Here is a 25,757-nt window from a genome sequence, read left to right as displayed (position 1 = left end):
TCATTTCATGAGTTTATAATTTTTAACAAGAAAATTGACTTTCTTGTTCCATGCATGACAGTTATTGATTTTAATTGAATTAATTGAATTATCTTTGTTTTTTTAGTAGTTTGTGCTATTGTATTTATTCAGTTATATACATTTTTAACTGTAAGCTGCTTTTACTCAAAGATAAAGTGGCACAGAAATCTTATAAATAAGATGCTGACAGCAAATATTTTAAAAACAAACTGAAGATCTGTTTAAACAGGTTTTTAAAAACACTTTATTAATGGTTCTCAAGTGATGATTTAATCAGTTTTCTGATTTTATTTTCAATGATCATAGTGTGTCTGTCTGGATAATGTGTACTGATGCAACATGTTTGTAAATTATTATTATGTAGGTATTAATCTTTGATCTATTTAGAGCAGTGATGCTGAATTAGGTGGAACTTAAAAGGTTTAAATTAATAAATAAATAATACAGTTCTGTCATCAGTCTTCAAAAACAGTTGGTGTCAAACGTCCTGCATGTAGTTTATTTGATTTGATATGCTTAACATTTTGGGCACTTTGGATTAGCAGTATAAAAAGACAAACTGGGTTGGATAGGATTGGATTGGATTGGGATGTCAATAAAAGTACAATGATTGATTTTAAATCCCTCATTGGGACTAGCTGGAGGGTGACCTGCAGGTCAAGATTGAATCCATGTGTGTTTGAGAGTTTCAGTAATGGAATAAAAAGGGGAGATGCAGATTGGGATTGAGATGAATGAGCAAATATGGGGACTGGGGGGAAGGCATTTCAATACATAGGAAGCACAATGTGTTTCAGGACAGGGTTGAGGAACACTCGTAGACTTTGATGGTGGGTTTCAATAGTATCATAGGAGAAGATGCTGTAGCTCAGGATTATCGTGCATTTGCATAGATATCTATAGTTTATGCTTTTTCTCAATTTGAATATATGTGAATCATTAAATTATTGAATAATTATTAATGATATGTTTACTTGCTCTCAGATGGAGTCTACATTATTTTCGGCATCTCTTCGCCTTATATTTTGCCATTCAGGAGATTAACCAAAATTTGGAGATATTACCCAACATCACCCTGGGCTTCCATATTTCTGACTCTTGCACTGATGCAGGTTTTTCACTATGTGGTACTCTGATGATCTTGTCAGGGATAATTAACCCTGTTCCTGGCTTTAGCTGTCACCAGCAAGGCCAGTTGGCTGGTTTAATTGGAAGCTTCTCTTCAGTAACATCACATGCAATTGCCAGAGTTACAGGTATCTATAAGTACTCACAGGTAAATCAAGAACTTTTCTCTCTGTATAATTGCTTGGATCTGCTGCATCCTTAACTGTTTTGTCTTGTCCTTGTTTTCACAGTCTGGTTAAATGCAGGTGATTTCTGGGTATGATAGCTTGCTAAAGTTGTACAACTGATGCAGTAATTTGCCACCTAGATTTAGAACTATTATTAATCATGGTAGATCTGAGCCATCACACCAAATTTATTTTGGGGAACACCAAAGAAAAGCATGCTTAAGATTACATAAAACATGTCACCAGACTTGGGGCTTGACTTGGTTGAACAAGTTCACATCAACGCAGCAAGATTAGACTTTGCCAGTCAAAATAGAGATATAAGGACTTATTAAATATATTTCTCTCTCATAGATACATAACGGGTGAAAAGTCTTAGAAAATCAGGCCCTAACCCCTAGATTCATCAAAATGCTATAATATTGCATGCATAATACCCATGGTAAGAGAAAGAGGCATGTTTAGAATTACCACACCAGTAGTATCACATACTGTGGTATAGTTTTTGCATGCCACAATACCTCTGTTTCATGAGAGACAGAGAGAGACTATTTATAAGGTACTCATAGTAGTCAACTATTTATATCTCTACAGGAGGGCCAGCTAATAGCTCGAGATGAAGTGTCAGTGGTCGTTTAAGGTTTAGCGGCCAATTTTACATGCAGAGTGAGATATACGAACCACACAGTACACCTTAGTGAAGTGAGGAAAGTCTCACAAAGATGAGATTTCTACTATGATATCTCAGTCTGTCTTGATGATACCCTGTTATAGAGTCCATCAAGCTAGAGTTAGAGAACATTTTAGAAATCTCATCTTTGTGAGACTTTCCTCATCCAAATGACATCAAATCTTCACTGAGGTGTACTGTGCTGTTTGCATGTCTCACTCTGTATACAAAACTGACCCCTAAATCCTAAACCACCACTGACATTTCACCTGAAGCTGTTAGCTGACCCTCCTATAGTCATATAAATAGTTGAATACTGTAAAGGCTTCCCCAGAGGCTCTCTCTCTTTCTTTTCCTCCTCTTAACCCCCCCCCCCCCCCCCCCCCCGAAGTCCAGAAACGGCCAAAATGCAATTTGCAAAATGTTTTGTTTTGGGTCGTTATCTGTCAAATTTCATTATTATAAGGATTTGGGAGGTATTAATTTTGTGTTCAATCATTTCAGAGTTAGTGCACACTAATGGGGCTTAGTACGTAATAACTTCATGTTAGGGCGCACTAAGTCCCATTAGTGCACATTAAACAGTTTTTCTAATTTTGGGCTTAATGCACAATATTAGGACATTAGTGCGTACTAACTAGATGTTCATGCGCATTAATCCCCATTAGTGTGCACTACCTAGTTTTCTAATTTCAGAATTAGTGCGTCCTAATAGGACATAGGAAGCACTAACTGGTTGTTAGCATGCATTAACTAAAGGCAGTGAACACTAACAAAAAATGTTACCAATAAGTTAAAAAGTGTCAACTGGGGTGGAGTTCATTAGCCAGAGTTATGGTTCTGCATTCCCTTTGGCTGTCTCCTTCTAAATAGACAGTAAGGAGTCAGCCAATGGGAACGCAGAACCTACCTCTAGCTAACAAACTGCTCCACGATTTAAACTTTTAAACTTATTGTTACGATTCAATGAATCGGTGAACCCTAGGGCCGCAATGACAAGGTAGAAAGGCTTACCATGGTTCATCATTGGTGGGAGATGAACCTCAGGGCCGGCAGCCGGAGTTCCCAGCAGGGCAGTGGTATTGACAGTCAGGAGATGAGGCAGGCAGCAAAGAGACAAAGTCCAGTATCCAAAGCAGGGTCAGAGGCAGGCAAAGTCCAGTATCCAAAGCAGGATCAGAGGCAGGCAGCAGGCAAGGCAAAGTCCAGTATCCAAAGCAAGGTCAGAGGCAGGCAGCAGGCAAGGCAAAGCCCAGTATCCAAAGCAGGGTCAGAGGTAGGCGGAAGGCAAGGCAGAGTCCAGTATCCAAAGCAGAAATCAATGCAAGGCAAGTAAGGCAGGAAACACACCAAGCTGGACCTATTGCAAGGCACTGGCAATCCTTCAGAAGCCTTCTTATATAGTCCTGGGTGAGGAAGTGGTTCCTGGGAGCCTGGAACTACTTCCTGTTGCTGCTCCTATAAGTAGGGGCAGGCGCCAAGTGCCTGCATCAGATTGGGGCTAAGGCTACCCCTGCGGGAGCCATGCTGCTGGCTCCCTGCTGCCTTAGCCGATGATGAGGAACATGCAGAGAGTACCAAAGAGACCCGCCTCTGCCACTGCCGGTAGGTGTGGTTGGCCATAGGGGTCATCCCCCGCCGATCGCAACACTTATTGGTAACATTTTTTGTAACTGTGCACTAACTTTAGTTAGTGTGTGCTAACAGCCAGTTAGTGCACCCTAAGTCCTTTTAGGGCGCTCTAACTTCGAAATTAGAAAACTAGGCAGTGTGCACTAATTGACGTAATGTGCACTAACATCTAGTTAGTGTGCACCAAAGTCCTGTTAGTGTGCACTAAGCCTGTAAATAAGAAAAGTCCAGTTAGTGTACACTAATAGGACTTAGTGCACAATAACCATATTTTAGTGTGCACTAACACGAAATACGAAATTCCACTAAATGTTGCCAATTTTTTTTCATTTTGGAGTGCTCCTGAAACATGATGAAATAGACAATTTAATTGCCATTGTCTATTTCATTTAAAACAAATGCACATCCCTACATACCGCTGTGATGCAGCCAGCTGCACAGTTTTGCCACCCACCCCTTTTTTCCCCATGGGCAATCATTCTGCTTTATTTATAGTGGAATGAAAATATAGGGCAATGATAACAAATAATAAATTACTTGTACCATCAACAGATTATTATGTTATTAGAGTATTAGTGCATTATTGGGTAAAAAAAATAATAGCACAGAAAAATATACAATGCAACTATATTTCATTATCTGGCAAAAGTTTAGCTGGATAAAAATGGGAACACTGAGTGGGCATTACCGGGAGGAGTTAAGTTAGCTAGACAAGTTATCTAACTCTGATATTCAGAATTAGTCAGGTAACATACAGCTAACTCTAGTCATGCCAAAGAGCTATCCTAAATTTAAGATCATATGATTTGCTATCCTGGGTCAGACCTAAGGTCCATCAAGCCTTATGTCTTGTTTCTAACAGTGGACAATCCAGTAGGGATGTGCATTCGTTTTCAATGCATTGGCAATCCGCAATGCATAAGTCCCTATTTATTGTATATGTGGGTTCGTGAAACACATCGCAATCCCCCACGAATACAACATATCATATCAGTTTCATTCTTTAGGCTCACAATGATTTCTTAGCTGCCGTTTGAAATAGGAGATAGCAAAATTCAGCCCTTTTCTGTGAGTCATAGGTCACCTCACAGCCCTGTCATAGAGTGGGTCAGACAGGTTGGCAAGGAGACAAGAATGCAACCTATCAGAGCTAAGCATTTTTTGTAATGCAGTCAGTTGCTGCTCTCGCTCAGTGCTCTGTGATGCTATTCCTGATGATGCAGCACTATTTATATGTTAAGCACACGGCGTGCCACACACTTTTTTGGCAGGGATGGTCTGGGTAGGTGGTCGCACTCAGAGCTAGTGTGAGTGTCTCAAATCTGTATTCAATTGCTAGCTACTTTGATAGAATTTTCCATTGAAAAATATATTTGTTTGATTTGGCTGCAGTGCTGTCGCCAGCTAGCCATACTTTTTTTGACCGCACTTTTTTTTTTTTATTAATCTGAGACAATCTCTCTGTCAGTGCTACTGAGAGAAGCTGCTAGCAGTGGCATTTTTCTGCTTATTTTACCCATTGGGGTAGGTTGCAAGCAGGATTTGGGTGTTGTGGGTGGGAGATATATTAAATTGCTAGCTACTTTGATAGAATTTTCCATTGAAAAAGATATTTCTTTGTTTTTGCTGCTGTGCCAAGCAAGCCATCCTTTTATTTAACTGCAGTTTTTTGGTTTTTTTTATTGAACCTAGGCTGTCTCTTTGTGCTCTTTTAAGCACTCACTGGCATCAGTGGGCACTGGGCAGTTTTCCAGACACATATATTTATTGAACTCAGACTGTCTCTTTGTGCTCTTTTAAGCCAAGAAGACAGTGCACTCATTGGGCTTCAGTGGGCACTGGGCAGTTTTGCAGACTCACAAATATATTATTGGGACAGTAGTGCTCCGTGAAGCCAAATCCCCAGTGGGACTCTTTTGTAGTTACAAGCTTGGTGTGTGCACACATACAGCAGTCCCAGTTTGAGTGTACATCCAGGCACAGCCTCGTAGGCCTGGGGGCACTTTTGCACACTCACCTATATTGGGACAGTGGTGCTCTCGGAAGCTGAATCCCCAGTGGGCATCTTTTGCACCCTCATCCACAACTTCCTTTCTCAAAGCTAAGAAATCCCTTCTGCGTAATTGAGTAGATCTAATCAGATCTGGAAATATCCAAATCTTTTGCCCATAAAAGGTACTTAATCTATTAAGGGAAAAATACTTCAGCATATTATCCTTATCCAGTATAAAAGCAAATTGTATAAGCAGTGTACCTCTTTTTTAATTTCTAACTCTTCTTGTGATTTCTCAAATAAATCAGAAATATTTAAAGAATCTTGAATTTTATCTTTCTCCTCCTGTTGTTTCTTTTTTTCCCCTACATAAAAAGCTCTAACTATAGGTGGGTAAGATTGTTCTGAAAATTTAAGAACGTTCAAGACATAAGATTTAAACAATTCAACCGGCCCTAGATATTCTGAAATAGGAAAATTAGTCACTCTTATATTAAAAGATCTAACAGTATTTTCAAGATTTTCTAGCCTTTTTTGAACTTCAGATTCAATTTTAATCTGTTTTCCTTGTACCTTTTCAACTTGTACCACCCTAGTTTCTATCTTGTTTATCTTTTTATCTTGAAACTCTAATTTCTGGCTATTTTCCTTTACTGAATTATTAGTTTCTCTATCTTCCTCAGTTAGTTTTACTAAAGATCTATCTAATTTAACCATATAATCACATAAGGTCTCCAATGTTATATTACCAGATTTCAAATTAACAGATCTGGCATTTCTTTTTTACTGAGTCCAATCAATTTAGGAGTACTTTCAGATCTAGCATTGACTGTACTATTTCCATTTCTTGTAACTTCCGATATTTTAAAAGGTACTTCTAATTCTGGTTCCAAGGTAATTATTCCCTTCTGATCTTCCAAGATTTCTCCTGTTAAATCCAGTTCTTTAGAAATTCCTAGGTTATTTCCAGGCATACCTAAGGGAGAAAAACCCTTCCATGCCTGTTGGTGATATTGTTTCCGGAGCCCCCAGACTCAAAAAAGTTTCAGTGACTATAAGGGAAGGGTTTTGCTCTAACCGCTCTCATAAAGCAGTCTATCTCACAGGGGTTGTTAAAGGGGGTCCAGTCTACTCAGAAACAGACCTTTGCTTGGAATCAATATCAGCCATACTCGAGGTTGGCTTTAATTTGGCCTTTCTCTTTGTATGGGGCATAAACACATTTAGCAGAAAGGTCATCCCCAGCCTGTACAACCAGTGTCGCAGTCACATCCAAGTGCTTCAAGCTAAGGCACAGGGGAGTGTGCATTTCACCTGCGATATCTGGACCACCATGAATGCTGCACACTCTTACCTCTCCCTGACAGCACACTGGTGGGACCGGGCTGAGGCAGGGGCAGGCAACAGCTCTATTAGTGAACAAGTATCAGGGTGGAGGTGGGCTTTACTTCACACCCAACTGACGGACCAGGCCCATACCGCAGCCAATATTCTAGCATGCATCAGACAGATGCTGGTGGGCTGACAAGTAAACCAATGAGGCAGATATCCTAAGGCAGGATTCATTGTCACAGACAATGATGCAAACATGATTAAGGCAATAAACGATGGGCGCTATAAGAACATCCAATGTTTTGCACACACTCTGCACCTGGTATTGAAGTAAGCTCTGGGGTTGGAGTCCAATAAACAAGGGAATGAATACCTGCGTAGCTTAATTCAGAAGTGCAGAAACATAGCAGCGCACTTCCACAGTGAAGGCGGGGCAGGTTCTTTGACAAAAGCAGACTGATTTGGAGATGCCTCACAAGTGTCTCATTCAAGTCATTGCCACTCGGTGGAATTCCACCTTTCTGATGCTGGAGAGGTTAGTGGAGCTGCAGACTCCCCTTCATGAACTTTCTGGTTCAATGGACATAGGTGTGCAGAATCCCCTAGGGCATCACGATTGGTTAGTCATGAGTCAGCTGGTAAAAATCCTGCAGCCCTTCAAGGATGTCACAGAAGAGTTGAGTTCCAGAAGTGCCACCTTGGCTGACATCATCCCTATAGTTAATTTCCTGGATGAAAATTTGGAGGCCTTTAAACGGGAAGAGGGAATGACTGCTGAGGTGCTGCATTATCTGGACGTTTTGCAGCAGCAGGTGCAAGAGAGACTAAGGCCTTTAACAGAAGACCACACATACATGCTCGCCACAGTCTGTGATCCCCATGTGTTGCAGTCCTGGGCCGTGCCCCGGTCCCTCCACCTAGCTCGGGGATGGTCCGGGCCACTGCGGTGTATTTACGACCTGTACAGGCCTGCCTGGCTCCTGCCCCTGGCGCTCCCTCCGCAAGGGATACGCCACTGATGCTCCATGGCTGGCCCTGCCCCAGGGCGCTCAACATTTAAAGTGGACAGCGCAGGAAGGAACAGCACAGCCTGGGGTGATGTCAGACACTCTCAGGGTATTTAAACCCTGCAGCTAGATCTACTGCTTGCCTTGCAATGAGGTTCACTGTTCCAGAGTTGCTAGTAGCTGTCCTTGGCTTCTGACTTTGGCTCGTCCACTGGCTTCTGACTTCAGCTCATCCTCTGGTATCCTGTCCTGCACGTTCAGGGGGCCTTGCCTAAGTCCAAACACCTCGGGTCCTCATGGGCTCCTCCCGGGAATATTGTGGGCTTCCAGTGGTGAAGTTCCAGTTGGCCTCCTGGCTCCAGCTTCTCATCTCTTCAATACTCTGGAACCCCTCTTCAGATGCCTGCCCACAGGAGACCGCACGTAAGTCCAAGAGGCCTGGGTCCTCACGGGCTCCTCCTGGGGGGACCTCTGGCTTCCAGTGATGAAGATTCCACTGGTCTCCTGCCCTGTGCCGCCTCCTGGCTCCGACATCCACTGTGGGCCTTCCCATGTGCATCATCATCTGTTTCAGCTGGTTCAAGGATCCACGAATCCAACAGTTTGCAAGGCCATGGACCCGGTAGACCTCGGCAACCTTCATGCCATCCCCGGAATCACCCAACAGCTGCAACAACAGCAACACTGCCTAGATGTCCTTACGGTGACTGTAGAGAAGCTGGTTAACCGTTTGGAAGCCACGTCTTTGGCAGCACCTCCAGCACTGGCTTCTATGTCCAGTCCTGCTCATAAGACCTCTACCCAATTGCCAGTGCCGCCCAGATTCTCTGGGGAAGTAAAGCAGTGTCACGGATTCCTCAACCAGTGCTACATACGCTTCTCCCTGCTGTCTTCTCAGTTTCCGATTGATCTAGTAAAGACTTGGGATGTGCAGCAGGGACGGATATGTTCAATTGGTCGGCCCCTGTCACATGGTAGGAGCACAAGATGGTGCCGGCTGTCCATTGCTCCTACCATGTGACAGGGGCCGACCAATGGCACCGGTAGCTCCTGTGACATAGTAAGGGCAAAGGCTATTGGCGCCATTTTGAATACCGGCAGCCAACGGCCTGAGTGCAAGAGATCGCTCCAGGACCCCCGCTAGACCACCAGGGACTTTTGGCAAGTCCTGGCGGGGGGGGAGTTAGGAGGGTGGGGGTTTTATTTGTTAATGATACATTGCATTTGTGGGGGTTCGCCATACATTTCGGAACTCCATGAATGCAATGAATAGTGACCTATATGTTGCGGATTGCGCATTCGTTCAAAACGAATGCACATCCCTAGTAAAGACCAGCTATATTGTGTCCTTGCTAGATGGGAAACCCCTGGCCTGGGCCTCCCCATTATGGGAAGGTAAAGATCCCATTCTTGGAAACCTGGAACAGTTTGTTTCTGCCTTTCAACATATTTTCGACGAGCTTGCCCGCAGACCCACAGCGGTTGCCGAGTTACTCCAGTTACGCCAAGGTACCCATTCCCTTGCCGAGTACGCGGTTGAATTCCACACGTTGGCCGCCGAAGTAGACTGGAGGGATGACAGTCTTCATGGTATATTCCTGGAAGGAATGTCTTCACGTCTCAAGGACGAGTTAGCAGCAAGGGACCTCCCGGATGACCTGGATAGCTTGATTGACCTAGCAGGATGGGTCGACCATCAAATCCAACATCGATTCTGTGAAGGGAAGTCCGGTCATAGATTCCGTGAAGGGAAGTCTGGTCGTAGACCTGGTAACTCGGGGTCTACATTTCCCCGACCTGTGCCTTCCTCCTCTGCTTCTACCAGTGCCCAAGGGGCAGAACCCATTAGGACGAGGCCTGATCTCGCAAGAGGAGAGAAGACGTCACCGCGTCCAGGACTTGTGCCTCTACTGCTTCAACAAGGGGCACTTCCTTGCTCAATGTGGTGAGCAGCCGGGAAACGCCAGGACCTAGGGATAATCGGGGAGCTGACCCTAGATAATACAAATTATGCCTCCCCATGCACCATACCAATTACCATTGTCTACCCCAGAGGTACTTTTGATACGCTGGCTTTGGTCGACTCTGGAGCAGGAGGTAATTTCATCCTCGTGGATCTCATCCAACAGTTGGAGTTGAGTTGGGGTTGAGGTCCAACCCCAACTTCCTGTATATTCAATCCATGGTACTCCTCTGCCAGGGAGCATTTATACCTTCACCAAGCCCTTGATTATACATACCGGTCTCCTACACACTGAAGAGATCTCGTTCCTCATACTATACAGGTCCATTCACCCTATCATCTTGGGCTTACCCTGGCTTCAGAAGCATTCCCAGTTATCCACTGGGATACACTCCATATTGCATCTTGGAGTCCGTCTTGTTTCAACTCCTGCCTGACGACTATTCCTCTGTCCAGCGTGCCACTTCTGACCATGTCGGCGGCATTTCCGCTGCAATATCTGGATTACCAGGATGTCTTCTTGAAGGAGAAGGCTGAACTTCTCCACAAACATTGGCCCTTTGACTGTGCCATAAACTTGATCCCCAGCACTACACCACCCAAGGGGCAGGTATAACCTTTGTCACCTCCAGAAACCAGGACCATGTCATCCTACATCCAGGAGAATTTAGACAGGGGCTTCATTCGGCCATCCACTTCCCTTGCCAAAGCCAGATTCTTCTTTGTTGCGAAGAATGATGGGTCACTCTGACCCTGTATAGACTACCGTGGTCTCAACGCCATTACATGACGTGGCAGATATCCTTTGCCATTGATTCCCAAGCTGCTAGATTGACTACAAGGAGCCAAGGTCTTTACCAAGCTGGATCTCGGGGGGGGGGGGGGGGGGGCATACAACCTGGTAAGGATACGACCAGGCGACAGGTGGAAGACCACGTTCAACATGAGAGACAGGCATTATGAATACCTGGTCATGCCCTTTGGCCTCTGCAACACCCCTGCTGTGTTCCAGAACCTAATGAACGAGGTGTTAAGGGATATGTTGCACACCTCTGTCATAGTATAGCTTGATGATGCACTGATATATTCTAAGGATCTGGCCACGCACCACATACACATTCGACAAGTGCTACAGAAGTTTTGAGACAATCGTCTCTTCGCCAAGATGCAGAAGTGCCAGTTTGAGCAAGAGTCTTTGCCCTTCCTCGGATATATTATCTCTTCCTCGGGCTTCCACATGGACTCAGAGAAAGTAGAATCCATCAAGGATTGGCTTTAACCAGTGGGGGTTAAGATGCTACAATGCTTGCTTGGGTTCTCCAACTTTTTCCTCCAGTTCATACCTCATTATTCATGGATGGTGACCCCACTTACTGCCCTTACCAGGAAGGGAGCTGATGCAAAATACTGTTCCCCGGCGGCGCTAAGGGCCTTCCAGGAACTGAAAAGAGTGTTTCTTGTAGACGTCTGTCTCCATCATCCTGATCCCCAGCGTCAATTTATTGTGGAGGTAGATGTGTCCGACCTTGCGGTAGGAGCCGTCCTGAGCCAAATATCCACCAATGGCAAATCCTTGCCTTATTCTTACTTCTCCCAAACGTTTTTGCCTGCTGAAAGGAATTATGGTATAGGGGACAAGGAGCTTCTGGCCATAAAACTGGCGTTTGAAAAATGGCACCAGTGGCTGGAGGGGGCCCAACATCCCGTGATTGTTTATACTGACCAGAAGAATCTGGAATTCCTGTGTCGAGCCCAACGCATCAACCCCCTACAAGCTTGATGTCCCTATTCTTTAGCTGGTTCAACTTTCTCCTCCGATATAGACCAGCTTCTAAGAACATCCAGGCAGTGCCCTTTCTCACACTATGGAGATGGAGGACAACCCTAACCTGCCTCAATATATCCTTGATCCAGCCAAGGTCCTTCTTGCTGCTTCAGACATGGTTCCTATGGGCAAGACGGTAGTACCAGTCCGTCTGCACAAGAAGGTTTTGTCATGGGCTCACGACTCATTGACCGTGGGTCATTCGGGAATTGCTCGGTCCTTGGACTTGTTGACTGAATTCTATTGGTGGCCTCAAGAAGGATGTCCTTCTTTACATCAGTTCCTTCCCTATCTGCGCTCGACAGAAACCTTTGACTGGCCTCTCCTGGGGGCTTCTACAACCATTACCCATTCCCACCGAGCCATGGACCCATCTGTCCACAGATTGTGGATCTACCTCCCTCAGAAGAGAAGACTGTGATATGGGTCATGGTCGATAGATTCTCGAAAATGGCCCACTTCGTGCCCCTCTCTAAGTTACCAACAGCACCCAAACCTGCAAATATCTTCACTCAACACATCTTCCGCTTACACTGGGTCCCTCTCCATATTGCCTCAGACTGAGGCCCGCAGTTCACGGCTAAATATTGGACAGCTCTCTGCAGGAAATTTGGGGTCCAATTAGTCTTTCGATGGCTTTTCATCCCCAAGGCGATGACCAAGCAGAGCACACAAATCAGACCTTAAAGGCTTCCTCCGTGCCTTTGTGGGAGACCTCCAAGATGACTGGGTGGCTTTATTGCTGTGGGCAGAATTCTACAACTGCCATAAACATTCTGCTACCAACATGTCTCCCTTCCAGGTGGTCTATGGGAAATGCCTTAGACCTCCCTTGCCCTTGCCTCTGATGGTTCCGTCCCCTGCAGTGCAACTTACATCACAACAGTTACATGACCTTTGGAGATCCACTCAGGAGAAGCTTCGACAGACTGTCGCTACAGTGAAGAAATATGCAGACAGGCTATGACACCCTGCTCCTGTCTTTCTCCCGGGGGATAAGGTGTGGTTGAGAACCAAGAACATCTGATTGCGGATTCCCTCTATGCGCCTGGCTCCCAGGGATATAGGGCCGTTCGCCGTAGCGGAGCGACTGCGTACGTTTTCCTACTACACCTTCCATCCGTCCTGAAGATCCACAACGTCTTCCATGTATCTCTCCTCAAGCCTTTGATCCCCTATTTGTTTTCCATGACAAGCCTCCTGAGCCCACCAACTCAGCAGCTGAACAAGACGTCATCTATCAGATGAAGGACGTGTTGGCTGTGCGGTTCCACCATCGTAGATGGGAGTACCTCCTCTCCTGGGAGGGGTAAGGCCCCAAGGAGAATACATTGGAGCCGGCTTCTAACATCTGAGACAAGTCCCTTCTTCACCAATTCTACTTGGATCACCCTGCGAAGCCCAAGCCCACAGGGAGGGGGCATAGGAGGGAGGGTACTGTTGCGGTCCCGGGTCATGCCCCGGGCCCTCACCTACCTCGGGGATGGTCTGGGCTGCGGCAGTGTCTTTGCGGCCTGTACAGGCCTGCCTGGCTCCTGCCCGCAGTGCTCCCTCCTCGAGGGAGACGCCGCTGATGCTCCGTGGCTGGCCCCGCCCCCTAGAAGCGTGCACGCATGCAGGGTCTCAACATTTAAAGGGGCCAGTGCAAGAAGGAACTGCACAGCCTGGGGGTGACATCAGATGCTCTCAAGGTATTTAAACCCTGCAACTAGATCTACTCCTTGCCTTGCAACAAGGTTCACTCTTCCAGAGTTGCTAGTTGCTGTCCTTGGCTTCTGACTTCGGCTCGTCCACTGCCTTCTGACTTCGGCTCGTCCACTGGCTTCTGACTTCGGCTCGTCCACTGGCTTTTGATTTCGGCTTCTGACTTCGGCTCATCCACTGGCTTCTGACTTTGGATCATCCTCTGGTACCCTGTCCTGCACTGTTCAGGGGGCCTCGCCTAAGTCCAAACAGATCGAGGCCTCACGGGCTCCTCCCAGGGGGATCTTGGGCTTCCAGTAGTGAGGTTCTGGTTGGCCTTTTGGCTCCAGCTTCTCATCTCTTCAATACTCTGGATCCCCTCTTCAGACGCCTGCCCACAGGAGACCACATGTAAGTCCAAGCGGCCCGGGTCCTCTTGGGCTCCTCCTGGGAGGACCTAGGTCTTCCAGTGGTGAATATTCCACTGGTATCCTGCCCTGTGCTGCTTCCCGACTCTGACATCCACTGTGGGCCTTCCCACGGTGCATCATCATCTGTCTCAGCTGGCTCAAGGGTCCACAAATCCAACACCATGTGAAAGGGAAATTTGCCCTACAGTCCAGTTGACTCTCATTTGTAAAGGACCTGCTGTTACTAAAAGTCCATGAACAGGAGTGCCATAAGCAGAGACAGATTAGGCATGAAGCAGAGAAGGAAACAGCAGGCACTTCAGAGAGCTGTGCTAGCCCGAGCAGGAGCAGCACTCTGTCAGCGACAGCTAGTACCTCTTCCTCCTCCACTTCAGAATGCCAAAGGATTGTTGCCCATAAAGATTCATCTTTTGTGCTATGGGCTAGAGAGAAAGCAGCTGGCATGAGTGATTCCCATCCCTCCCAAGTAAAGGAGACACCAGCACAACTGTCAGTGACACAGTATCTCTCAGAGCCCACAGAGGACATGCATACAGATCCACTGGCATATTGGGCACACAAGTCCACTGTCTTGCCACACCTAGCCAAAGTGGCTCAGCAATATCTGTCATATCCCCCAACCAGTGTGCCCAGTGAACGTGTATTTTTGATGACAGGGGATATCATGAGCCCTTACCGCTCAAGGCTGGCACCAGAGTTGATGGAAATGCTAGTGTTTTTGAAAATAAACCTGCCTTTGCTTGGGTTTCCACATTTTCCCTGTGAATGGCAAGATGAATAAAAGCAATTGAAAGTCTTGCAGTGGTTCCAACTGCCTCCTATGCTCCAGATATTATCAGCACATGTACCTGACCTGAAATGCTAAGCCTGTCCGTCCACTGTCTAGGCCGTACTTTTCTACAAAGGCCTGACCTCAAACGCTGTGCCTGTATGAGTTTAATTCTAGTATTTCTAATTTCAGTTTCATGTATTTGTGCATCACTTCTTTCCAGAATATTCTTTTCCTGTTGTGCAACATTTGGAATGTAAGAACACAAAAAGCTGACTTAAGATGTTTGAAGCTTGCATAGTTCATATGCTCAATAGTTTTCATGACCTTTATAATAAAATGGCCCATTTTCCCTAAATCTTTCTTAGGTGTCAACATTAATGTTTCTAGTACGGGGGCTAACCCATTCCGTGGAGCCCTTTCCTGCTGAAAGGAAAGGGAACTCTTCCCGGGGTAGCTGGCTAACCTATCTATTAGTACCTGTTGACCCAAGTTGAACCACTGTTCACATTGCACTCTCCTTCACCTCGGCCTTGACAATTCTCGTTTGTATATCTGCTAACTCCACCAGATTTTAAAAGATCAATAAGAGCTCACTAGACGCCAATGAAAACACCCCACTCTTGGGCCGAACTCATTCTAGTGAGCCCTTTCCTGCACAAAGGAAAGGGAACTCTCCCCTGGGCCAGTCTATCTTGCCCCTATCAAAACCACAGGGACCTGGCTATCTCATCTCTGCCAGCCTGTCTTGCCTCTATCAAAACTACAGGGACCAGACTACCTCTGCTCTGCCAGCCTGTCTTTCTCCTATCAGCTTTCTGCCACTCTGCCTTGCTGCCATATACCAGATGACTCAATCAACTCCTTGTGGAGTTCTTGCCACTATCATGGTTCCTCAGTATGTTGGTGCTAGTCTTTCTGCTTGCTATGTTCCCCCCTTCATTAAGCTATAGGATGTTGATGCCGTTAGTCTTGCCACTTTGCCTGTCGTGCTGCCTTCGAGGGTTCATGCATCTGTTATTGGTGCTCTCTTTTGAAGCTGTGGTGTTTTTTTTACACTCTCACTGCTGTTTTGCACCTCTGTTAAAGCACTCTTGCCACTCCTGGTACCCCTTTGCCCCTTTAAAGTGCCTTAGGTTATTCATGCTACTTTGGTGCCACTTTGCCACAGTCTAAGTACCTTGGAGCTCTTTTCTCGTTCTGATGACTGCTCCCCAGATGTTTCATCAGAATTGATAAGAAAACTCCAATTCTGCAGCCAAAAATAGGTTGCAAATACTTCTCCCATTGACTTTAATGGGAAATCAGAAAACAAATACAACTAATCAACAAATTGTTTTTCCCGCCTATGAAACGAATGCAACGAATTTGGGTCCCGGTGAAATGGAAACCAAATCGAAACAAATGTTTTCCTTCTGCACGTCCCTACAATCCAGGTCACAAGTACCTGACAGCATAGTTCCCTCTAAGCTGAGAACATGAACAAATTGCTCATATATTTTTGTTCAATGTAAAACTTCTTTTATTATGTTCTATGTTCTATGTAAACCGCTATATTTTTTTTAGCGATAGTTACTGTTCTTTGTAAACCGGGGTGATATGTATACTATACAGGAACCTCCGGTATATAAATCATTTAAATAAATAAATAAAATAAATATTTTAGAACATCACTCACATTGTTATTCACATATATTTTTCTTTGGGCTATATATGCAGAAATGCAGCGTTAAAACTAGCACTCAAAAATTGTTGTTTTAAAAAGCCAATCCTCACAGTAAAATAATTTGCACACAGCTAGTTATTCCTTGGAGGGAGCATTGCCTAGTAGGGTCCCAAAAGATCAATGGATTCCATGCGGCCCATCCCAGGAATTAGTAGTGGATTTTAATAAGTCCATCTTAATATCTTTAAGATAGTGGTCTTATTCAATTGTGCCACTGCACTTCTGAATATCCCTCCAAAGTTTAAGTTTATCAGATTAACTTTGCAATCCAGCCAGTGACTGAATATTATACCCTGATTGTTTTGATTTTTGCTCAGAAAATATCTTAGCAATATTCTAGAACAAGTTAATATTGTTTCAAATGTGAATCTACAATTACACAGAACTTATGAAACTTAAAAATGTATTATCAATATTTTTGTGAGGCATCAAACTTTGAAATTTATCAATTGATGTTTTCTGGTGAAATTCTCCACCCAATGTCATCATAATATGCCAGTCTTTTATAAATTTGTCATTAAGTGATACACAATTCCATTTTCAAAGATGTGACTCAAAACTTCAAAACTCGGTATCATGGAATAGCTAAAGCTATAGTTACTAGCTGTTTCCTTTTAATTTAGGGCAGGCTGAGGCAGTCCTTGTTTTATCCTATTTCATGAACGGATAACTTTCCATTGGACTATCTTAATAGAGCTTTGAGTAGCTTTGGGTTATTGGTCTCCTTATGGTGCAAGCATTGTCATGTCTTGGTTTTACCACTTTGGGCTTCCAAATTCTCTAATAGTAAAATGAAGCAAAGCAAAAGTCCCAGTGGATCCCTTGTACTTATGTGTGTGACTGGTTTAATTATTGTGTCTGTGTGTTTCAAGCACAAAATTCTGTGCAGCATAGAGACTGATTGAGGTAAGAGTTAAATAAAGAAAGAAAGACTCGCTCTTCTGTTTGACCCTGGCTTATATATTTTTTGTTTTAATTACAGATCAGTTATGGATCTATGGATGTTCTCTTCAATGATCGGGTTGACTTCCCATTCTTTTATCGCACGGTCCCACAGGATCAATCTCAGTACCAGGGCCTGATTCAGCTCCTGAACCTCTTCCAATGGACCTGGATGGGGATTCTCACTTCAGATGATGACAGTGATCAGAAGGGCAGTGAGGAACTGAAGGGGGAGATTATCAGGAGTGGTGGCTGTGTGGCTTTTCTGGAAAAGATACAATTTTCCTATGATTTTATGGTTGAGCAGTATGCAAAATATAAAAAGATTACTGACATGATTGACAAGTCATTAGCAAAGGTTATTATCCTCTACAGTGCTAACAGTAACATGGTGGTACAGTTCTGCTTGCCATGGTGGAGAATGACTGATAACAAAGTGTGGATCATCTCTGCTGCCTCTGCTAACATAGTTTTCCCATCCAGTTACCTCGCCTCATCATGTACCACATTCAATGGCTCTCTAACATTTGCCATTCCTAAAGGAAAGATTCCAGGATTCAAGGATTTCCTCTATAATCTCCATCCAGCCTCATTTCCAGACCTCTCTTTTCTGCGACCTCTGTGGAGAGCTGCTTTCTTTTGTGAACTTCCAAATGGTACTGAACATTCACGTTTTCTCAACTGCACAGGGCAGGAGAATCTGTCTAACCTTCCATCTCAACTATTTGATGTGAATAATTTTCAGTTCACTTACAGTCTTTACACAGCAGTCTATGCACTGGCTCATGCTTTGCACAACATGTACACAGCCAAGTCTCAACATGGGGGGAATCTGAATCTGGAATTTCAGCCATGGAAGGTAAACCCTCCTGATTGATTCTTTTAAGTAGAATGCATTTGTTCCTTTACTGTAATATTCATTTTGTGCAATATAGTTAAATGAGGGAGGTATAAATTGGTAAAGAAGAAAGAGCAAAATAGATCCTTAGATAGTGTTAAAGCTTACTTTGTGCTTATGGCCAGGGACACAAGAACACTTAGACTCAGTAAAAAGTATAATGTATGTTTATTAGTCAATATAAGTGTTCTCGAGAGATGCTGGGTACTGGGTGCCCTTCGTCTTACAATCTGGACAGCAATCTCTCCATATACAGAAAGTGATCCTTGTTTTATAGGTAACGTTTAAATACAGGGTAGAAGGTTCTAGAGACTTGCATGACTGCCCAAAGGATCATTTACATAAGTTGTGATGTCAACTGCATGATTAAATCATCACTAACTATCCTGATTGGCTTCCCAGGATGTGTAGCCCATTTCCCATGACTTTCTTTGTTCTGGTTAAACTCTTACTGGTCAAGACAATCAACATGTCTGTAACGGTGTGGATTACAAACTCCTGAGAATAGTGCCTGAAGCTCCCCTGTGGTTTCTTCTTTGTGACTCTATGAATAGACATCACCTGTCTGGTGCCAGCTTGCCTCCACAGATATCCAGGGACATTCTGTAAGTCACTCAGAGTCCATTCAGCTCAGGCAGGCCAAAGACACGCAGAGGCTTCTGGGATTTCCTTCTCCATGTTGGTATACTTCTCATTTCCCTCTTGTGCCACTTACAAACTGGTACTTGGGTGTGCCACTTGGGTGGCACACCCAAGTACCAGTTCGGAGGACAGAACTGTATGAAGTCATTATGGCAAATGGGCTAAATGTGTAAGCTAAGCTAACCTTGTGTGTGTTATCCCTCTAGATCCCCCCTAAAAGTAAATGAGACTCATAGGCAGACATGCACTGTCTAATTGACAAATAATAACAGCATAACTAAGTTTCACTAGGTAGCCATTAGCTCTAATAAGGGTACCTGCGTTATAAAAAGGACCTAATTTATAAAAGCAAGACCACATATGTTATTTTTCAGAGTCAAGTAATTACACAATAGTGGAGTAACAGGTAAAGTTAAGGAGAACAAAGAGAGACTAGTATGAAAATATTATGTTTCTCATATAATACTAGGTATACTGGGCAAATCTTTACAAGGAATACGGTTATTGTAAACATCTACCCAGGATAATATTCATTACAATTGCAAGCAGGGATATAATCAATGCACGTTACCAGAAAAGTGAAGGACAGCATAAGGACTCATACTGTGTTGTGCATACATCCTGTGGGACAACTTATAAAAGTGTTGCAAAAAATAAGACATGTTCTGGTCATAGACAGAAATGGGCTTAGGTGAACAGAAGTGTCACACTACCAGCGCACATCTGTGAGAGCTTGTGACTAAACTCTAGGTAAAGAAACCAATAGGTAGTGTTACAGGAAGAAATGCTCAAAAAGGTATATAGGGAAAAATAGAAGGGGCTCACTAAATTCAAGTATATTGGGTACAGAAAAATACTTGTGCAGAAGCAGCAATAGAGCAGAATTTACCTCAAGGGAATATTTGATTTATATCAAGACATATCACACTGTCAATTGGCCAGCAGTGGGTCAGGGTGTTTGGTTAGTGTGATCAGATTAGCTTTCATAGATTAAAGTAAAAAGAACATATCAAATAATCATCTCACTGACTCAGCAAGTAAATGCATATACTCATTATAAGGTATAGGACTGGATAATGCTACAAAATACTGGAACTGTAAGGCTACTAAAGACTGCTTCAATCCAGACTGTGGTATTAACTTAAAATCTAAAATAGTGACAATTTTAAATGTGTACATAACTAAAATATTGACTAGGTGTATCATTTCATATTTTTTGTTATTGACAATCAGTTATCACATATGAAATAAAGGTCCATATGATGAAAAGTGCACGATGACTTCTGTGCATAGGATGGGATGATTTCTGAAGTCAATGACATTTGACGTATGCAGTTTTCTCAGCTGGGTGGATTTCTGACATCCGAGCATAGCCTCTTAAATCAGTATTAGATGTATATGTTATTTAAAGCCTAATATAACAAGTAAAACAAATTCAAATTAATGAGACAAATTCTGTCATGGCCTTAGCTCCCTATATCTAGTAATCCCTACATCTGCTATAATAATAATCCTTCTTTATTATTGGTAACATGCAATAGTCAGGACCACAAACAACTTAAGTGTTCAGACATTACACAGACACATGCATTTCACTAAACTGACACATAGATTCATTCATTGCATTCTTCAGGTGTCATGACACACACATAACACAAAAAACAGATAACAAGTAACATATTTGAGCTCAAAAAAGTAGACAAAAAAGTATTTGGATCGATCCAGAATAAAACAAAAATTAAAATTAAAATGATCTATTTAAAAATGAGAAAATCAAACTGAGGAAAAATATAATCTTCAAGATTTACAGCTCAAATGGCAAGGAAGGTGTTTTCTTTTTCAATCTGAAAAGATATAAACTCTGGCATACAATAAAGTAAGGTTATAGTTAAAGTGGAATTGCAGCATCATTGAAATTAACATTATGATCTATCTTAATTCAGCAAATAGCAGTCAAGCGAATTTCTTCACAAGGTGTGGTGAGTGAACTGTTCTCCATCTGGGATTTAAAACTCTTTGTGCTCCTTTTCTTAAGGTGATAATGAAACCTGGGACAGACAGTTTTGTACTTTGGTAGAATTTATTTTATTTCCTTTCTATGCTCTTTATATAGGTAGTTCTGTAGGGTGCCTTGCACATAGATCCTGTAAATACTGTACTTAATAGATCATTTAGATAATCACAGATGCATCAGTTGGAAGTCTGAAGGTCTTGGACAAGGTTTAAATAATAGAAGGGCTTCAATTGAAACAGGCACCTATAGAAACTGTTCCTGTCTGTATGTGAAAGTAACAGACTGTCTGGCTGAATGCACAACTTTGGAGATTGATGCAAAAGAAAACTCTGTTTCCGTGGCTTGTAACAAATCCCTACTTAACAAATTTACTGGATAATCTGGTGCATATAATTTTCATTGTAACTGTATGCTAGTCTTAGCTGTCCTATGTACCAGCTTATTCTGTCCTTCAAATCCTATCAACATTTCAATACCTGTGCTTCTGTCAGGATCAAAACTAACTCCTTATGAAGGGCTAAACACCTCTGCCATTTATCCTTCTTCTAATACTTCCCATCCTTCTAGATTACTGCACCTATTAATTAATTCTGGGAATACCAAGCATCACTTCCACTGGTTCTATATTCCACATCATCTGAAACCTGTTTACCACAGATACTTTCTATCTAGAAACACTTTTCCCTCTTTCTGCTTATGTAATTCCTCCAAAAAATGAGAAACATTTCTAACCATAGTTTATTTTCCAGCCCTGGTTACAAGGAACAAAATGGCTGTAGATTTGGAACCCACATGCTGGGCATAGGCCAATGAGACCCATGTACTATCAAATTTAAACATTTAAAGCATAACAGATAATACCAGCTGGGTGTACACAGCTTCTATTTCCCCACAGATTCATGCTGCTGCTGCACTGTTCATAATCCTTTGTGCTCTAGTTTGTACACATTCCTTAACTGCAAATTAACAAGCTTGTTTAGTAATCTCTTGTGCTGCAAAGTCTGCAAATGTAAGCGAGATATTCCTCCTATTCCATTTTCTTGGGTGTACACCCTGAACTGAAATCATTATACAGTACCTAGCCTACCTTCTGCCATATTTGAAAATCTTAAAGGCAATTATTTTATTACTCCTATGAAGCCCTACTCAGCATGTGTTAGTTTCCTCAACTTGCTTTACATCTATAATTTAAAAATCTTTAGGGATCAACAAAAACATTTTATGCAGGTAATATGCTGCTCTAATGTTATTTGTAGAAAAGGCTATATCAGATAATTTGGTTGACTAGTTCAGGTACATATTTGGGTCACTGATGTATTAAGCTTATAGCCTGATTGAGTATTTCATAATCTAACTGTAGTACTCAGGATTAGAAGCCACAGTACAATACTTCTTAAATACCAAAAAATGATACCAAGGTAGCTGATATCTTAGACAAACTGATTTATTGAGGCATTAGTCTAGAAGATGCCACCAGCCTCAGTCACTCCTGCTACCACAGAATACCACAGCTACATCTCTGGAAGTCTTAAATACTATTATCCCAAACCAAAAGATCTTTTAATGCAGGATCACCAAATGTTTAAATACTGTACCAATAAAGGACAAAATGGGCTTTAGCAGCAATGCCAATTTATAAACCTATGAACACAGGTTGCAATATCGTATTCATTTGTTTCTCTCTTGTAAGCTCTCTGCCCAGGTCCTTAGAAAAAGAGACGCTTAATAGTTTTGTTCATCCCTCAGACCTCTGGACATTAAAACAAGCACTATTTTTCACTACCCAAACAAATGACTCTAATTACTAAAAGCTTGTTCTCGTATGTGGTAAGCATACTTTGAGGATACAGAACATGGAGTAGAAATACATTCCTGCCTTCCAGCCTCCTAGAGCTACATCATCTTCCTATTCTACAATTAAGGAGCACAGATGTGAGTAGTGCTAAAGTTGTGCAAGTGGTCTCATGCATTTTTAAGATGAGATTATAGTGAGGCTCTATGCAAGTGTGATTTAATCTTATAATGGTAAATGTAGCTCCCAGAATCACTGGTATCTGATAAATAAATCTAAGCAGGTTACAGGGGAAAAATGTACTCCAAATTTTTTTTAAATTGAAAGTGAGAAGTATTTTTTTGGTTTCTTATCATACTGAAAATCTAGAGGCACACAATAATATTCATTAGCCAGATCTAAAACTGTATACTAGTTGCCCAAAGATTCTGTTTTAAGAATTGTAGCTGGATTTGTAACATTATAGTATTCAGCTAATACCAATTCACTTAGTGCACTTAAGTCTTGCACTAATTACTAGGGATGTGAATCGTTTTTCAACGATTAAAATTATCGTCCGATAATGTTTATATCGTCTTAAATCGTTATAGAACACGATACAATAGAAATTCTAACGATTTATCGTTAAAAATCGTTAAATCGTGTTAGTGCGCACTAACTCGAGTTAGTGCGCACTAACTCCCCGTTAGTGCGCACTAACTCGATTTAGTGCGCACTAACTGAAAATGATACAAATAAACACTTTCCAGGTCACTGAAGGTCAGTTAGGAATGAATATGTGTTCCTATTGGCTGGCTGCCCTCTTATCTATTGATGTTATCAAGGTTACCACTGAGGTGATGGTTGGGGGGATGGGAAATGGAACTGGAAACTAACGAACACCAACAGAAAATGAAACAAAGTGTTCACACTTCCCAGGTCAGTAAAGGTCACTTAGGAATGAATATGTATGTATGTATTCCTATTGGCTGGCTGTGCTCTTATCTATTGATGTTACCAATATGGTTGGGGGGATGTGAAATGGAAACAGTTGGAAGCTTGACAAAAAAAGTAATGTAATGATCAGCACTCACGTGACTAGAACTTGTTTGTTTATTAGTTTTGTTAGCAGGCACCTGAAATGCTAGTGCATGTTGAATTTGCCAATCACTGTGCATTTTAGAAAGGTGGTCCTGGCTGGAACTGTACACAGTTCAAATATATGTAATTGATTGTTGGTAAGTGTATTTTTTAAGTAGCCACACTGGCACCAGTATGTTTACTTTTCCTCCTACTTAACTCACTAGCTCAGCTTGTAAGAAGGGCTTCTCTGCTTGTGTGTTGTTTTTGTTTGGTGTGAGGAGAGCAGAAACATCAGATCTTTATTCAATCTACTACAGTCATCTCTTACAGTGCCCTATCCCTATTAATACCAGGAGTGTTGTGATCTTCCTGCACACAGTGCCCTAACCCTGATACCAGTCTGAGACAGCTCCCTCCCTGCATTACTAGTGAGAGGCTGGCTTCACAGACAGGGGGGAGCTGCCTGACCCTCACTCCTGACTTCCCCCATGTCCCAGCTAGTGAATGGTGTGTGGGTGAGGGGGGGGGGAGGATGGTGAAGTCTGAGACAGCTCCCTCCCTGCATTACTAGTGAGAGGCTGGCTTCACAGACAGGGGGGAGCTGCCTGACCCTCACTCCTGACTTCCCCCATGTCCCAGCTAGTGAATGGTGTGTGGGTGAGGGGGGGGGGGAGGATGGTGAAGTCTGAGACAGCTCCCTCCCTGCATTACTAGTGAGAGGCTGGCTTCACAGACAGGGGGAGCTGCCTGTCCCTCACTCCTGACTTCCCCCATGTCCCAGCTAGTGAATGGTGTGTGGGTGAGGGGGGGGGGGGGGAGGATGGTGAAGTCTGAGACAGCTCCCTCTTTGCATTACTAGTGAGAGGCTGGCTTCACAGACAGGGGGGAGCTGCCTGACCCTCACTCCTGACTTCCCCCATGTCCCAGCTAGTGAATGGTGTGTGGGTGAGGGGGGGGGGGGAGGATGGTGAAGTCTGAGACAGCTCCCTCCCTGCATTACTAGTGAGAGGCTGGCTTCACAGACAGGGGGAGCTGCCTGTCCCTCACTCCTGACTTCCCCCATGTCCCAGCTAGTGAATGGTGTGTGGGTGAGGGGGGGGGGGTGGATGGTGAAGTCTGAGACAGCTCCCTCCCTGCATTACTAGTGAGAGGCTGGCTTCACAGACAGGGGGGAGCTGCCTGACCCTCACTCCTGACTTCCCCCATGTCCCAGCTAGTGAATGGTGTGTGGGTGAGGGGGGGGGGGGGTGGATGGTGAAGTCTGAGACAGCTCCCTCCCTGCATTACTAGTGAGAGGCTGGCTTCACAGACAGGGGGGAGCTGCCTGACCCTCACTCCTGACTTCCCCCATGTCCCAGCTAGTGAATGGTGTGTGGGTAAGGGGGGGGGGGGAGGATGGTGAAGTCTGAGACAGCTCCCTCCCTGCATTACTAGTGAGAGGCTGGCTTCACAGACAGGGGGGAGCTGCCTGACCCTCACTCCTCCGGGGTATTGTGATCTTCCTGCACACAGTGCCCTATCCCTGATACCAGGGGTGTTGTGATCTTCCTGCATGCAGTGCCCTATCCCTATTAATACCAGGAGTGTTGTGATCTTCCTGCATGCAGTGCCCTATCCCTGATATCGGGATGTGTGCAAGAAGATCACAACACCCCCGGTATCAGGAATAGGGCACTGTGTGCAGGAAGATCACAACACCCCCAGTATCAGGAATAGGGCACTGTGTGCAGGAAGATCACAACACCCCTGGTATTAGGGATAGGGCACTGTTTGCAGGAAGATCACAACACTCCTGGTATTAATAGGGATAGGGCACTGTGTGCAGGAAGATCACAATACCCCTGGTATCAGGGTTAGGGCACAAGTTCTAGTCACATTGACTGATCACATTACTTGTTTTGTCAAGCTACCAACTGTTTCCATTTCCCATCCCCCATATACTGTCAGTAGGAAACTTGGTAACATGAATAAATAAGAGGGCAGCCAATAGGAATACATATTCATTCCTAAACTGACCTTAACTGACCTGAAAAGTGTTAGTGCGCACTAATCGGAAAAAA

The 25,757-nt window shown here is 43.6% G+C and overlaps 1 protein-coding gene across 1 annotated transcript in view; it reads left to right on the top strand.

The window, feature by feature from the left end:
• Positions 1–25,757, top strand: part of LOC115077691 (vomeronasal type-2 receptor 26-like) — a 105,152-nt gene that overhangs the window by 13,883 nt on the left and 65,512 nt on the right. The window contains exons 2-3 of the mRNA XM_029579981.1: positions 1,006–1,297; positions 17,330–18,148. Coding sequence (XP_029435841.1) covers positions 1,006–1,297; positions 17,330–18,148 — 1,111 coding nt within the window. The remainder of the gene's footprint in view (positions 1–1,005; positions 1,298–17,329; positions 18,149–25,757) is intronic.

Source organism: Rhinatrema bivittatum, chromosome 16, assembly GCF_901001135.1.
Source record: "Rhinatrema bivittatum chromosome 16, aRhiBiv1.1, whole genome shotgun sequence".
Classification (NCBI taxonomy): Eukaryota; Metazoa; Chordata; class Amphibia; order Gymnophiona; family Rhinatrematidae; genus Rhinatrema; species Rhinatrema bivittatum.
Note: the sequence above shows the minus strand (reverse complement) of the source record. Positions and strands in the feature narration are given on the sequence as shown.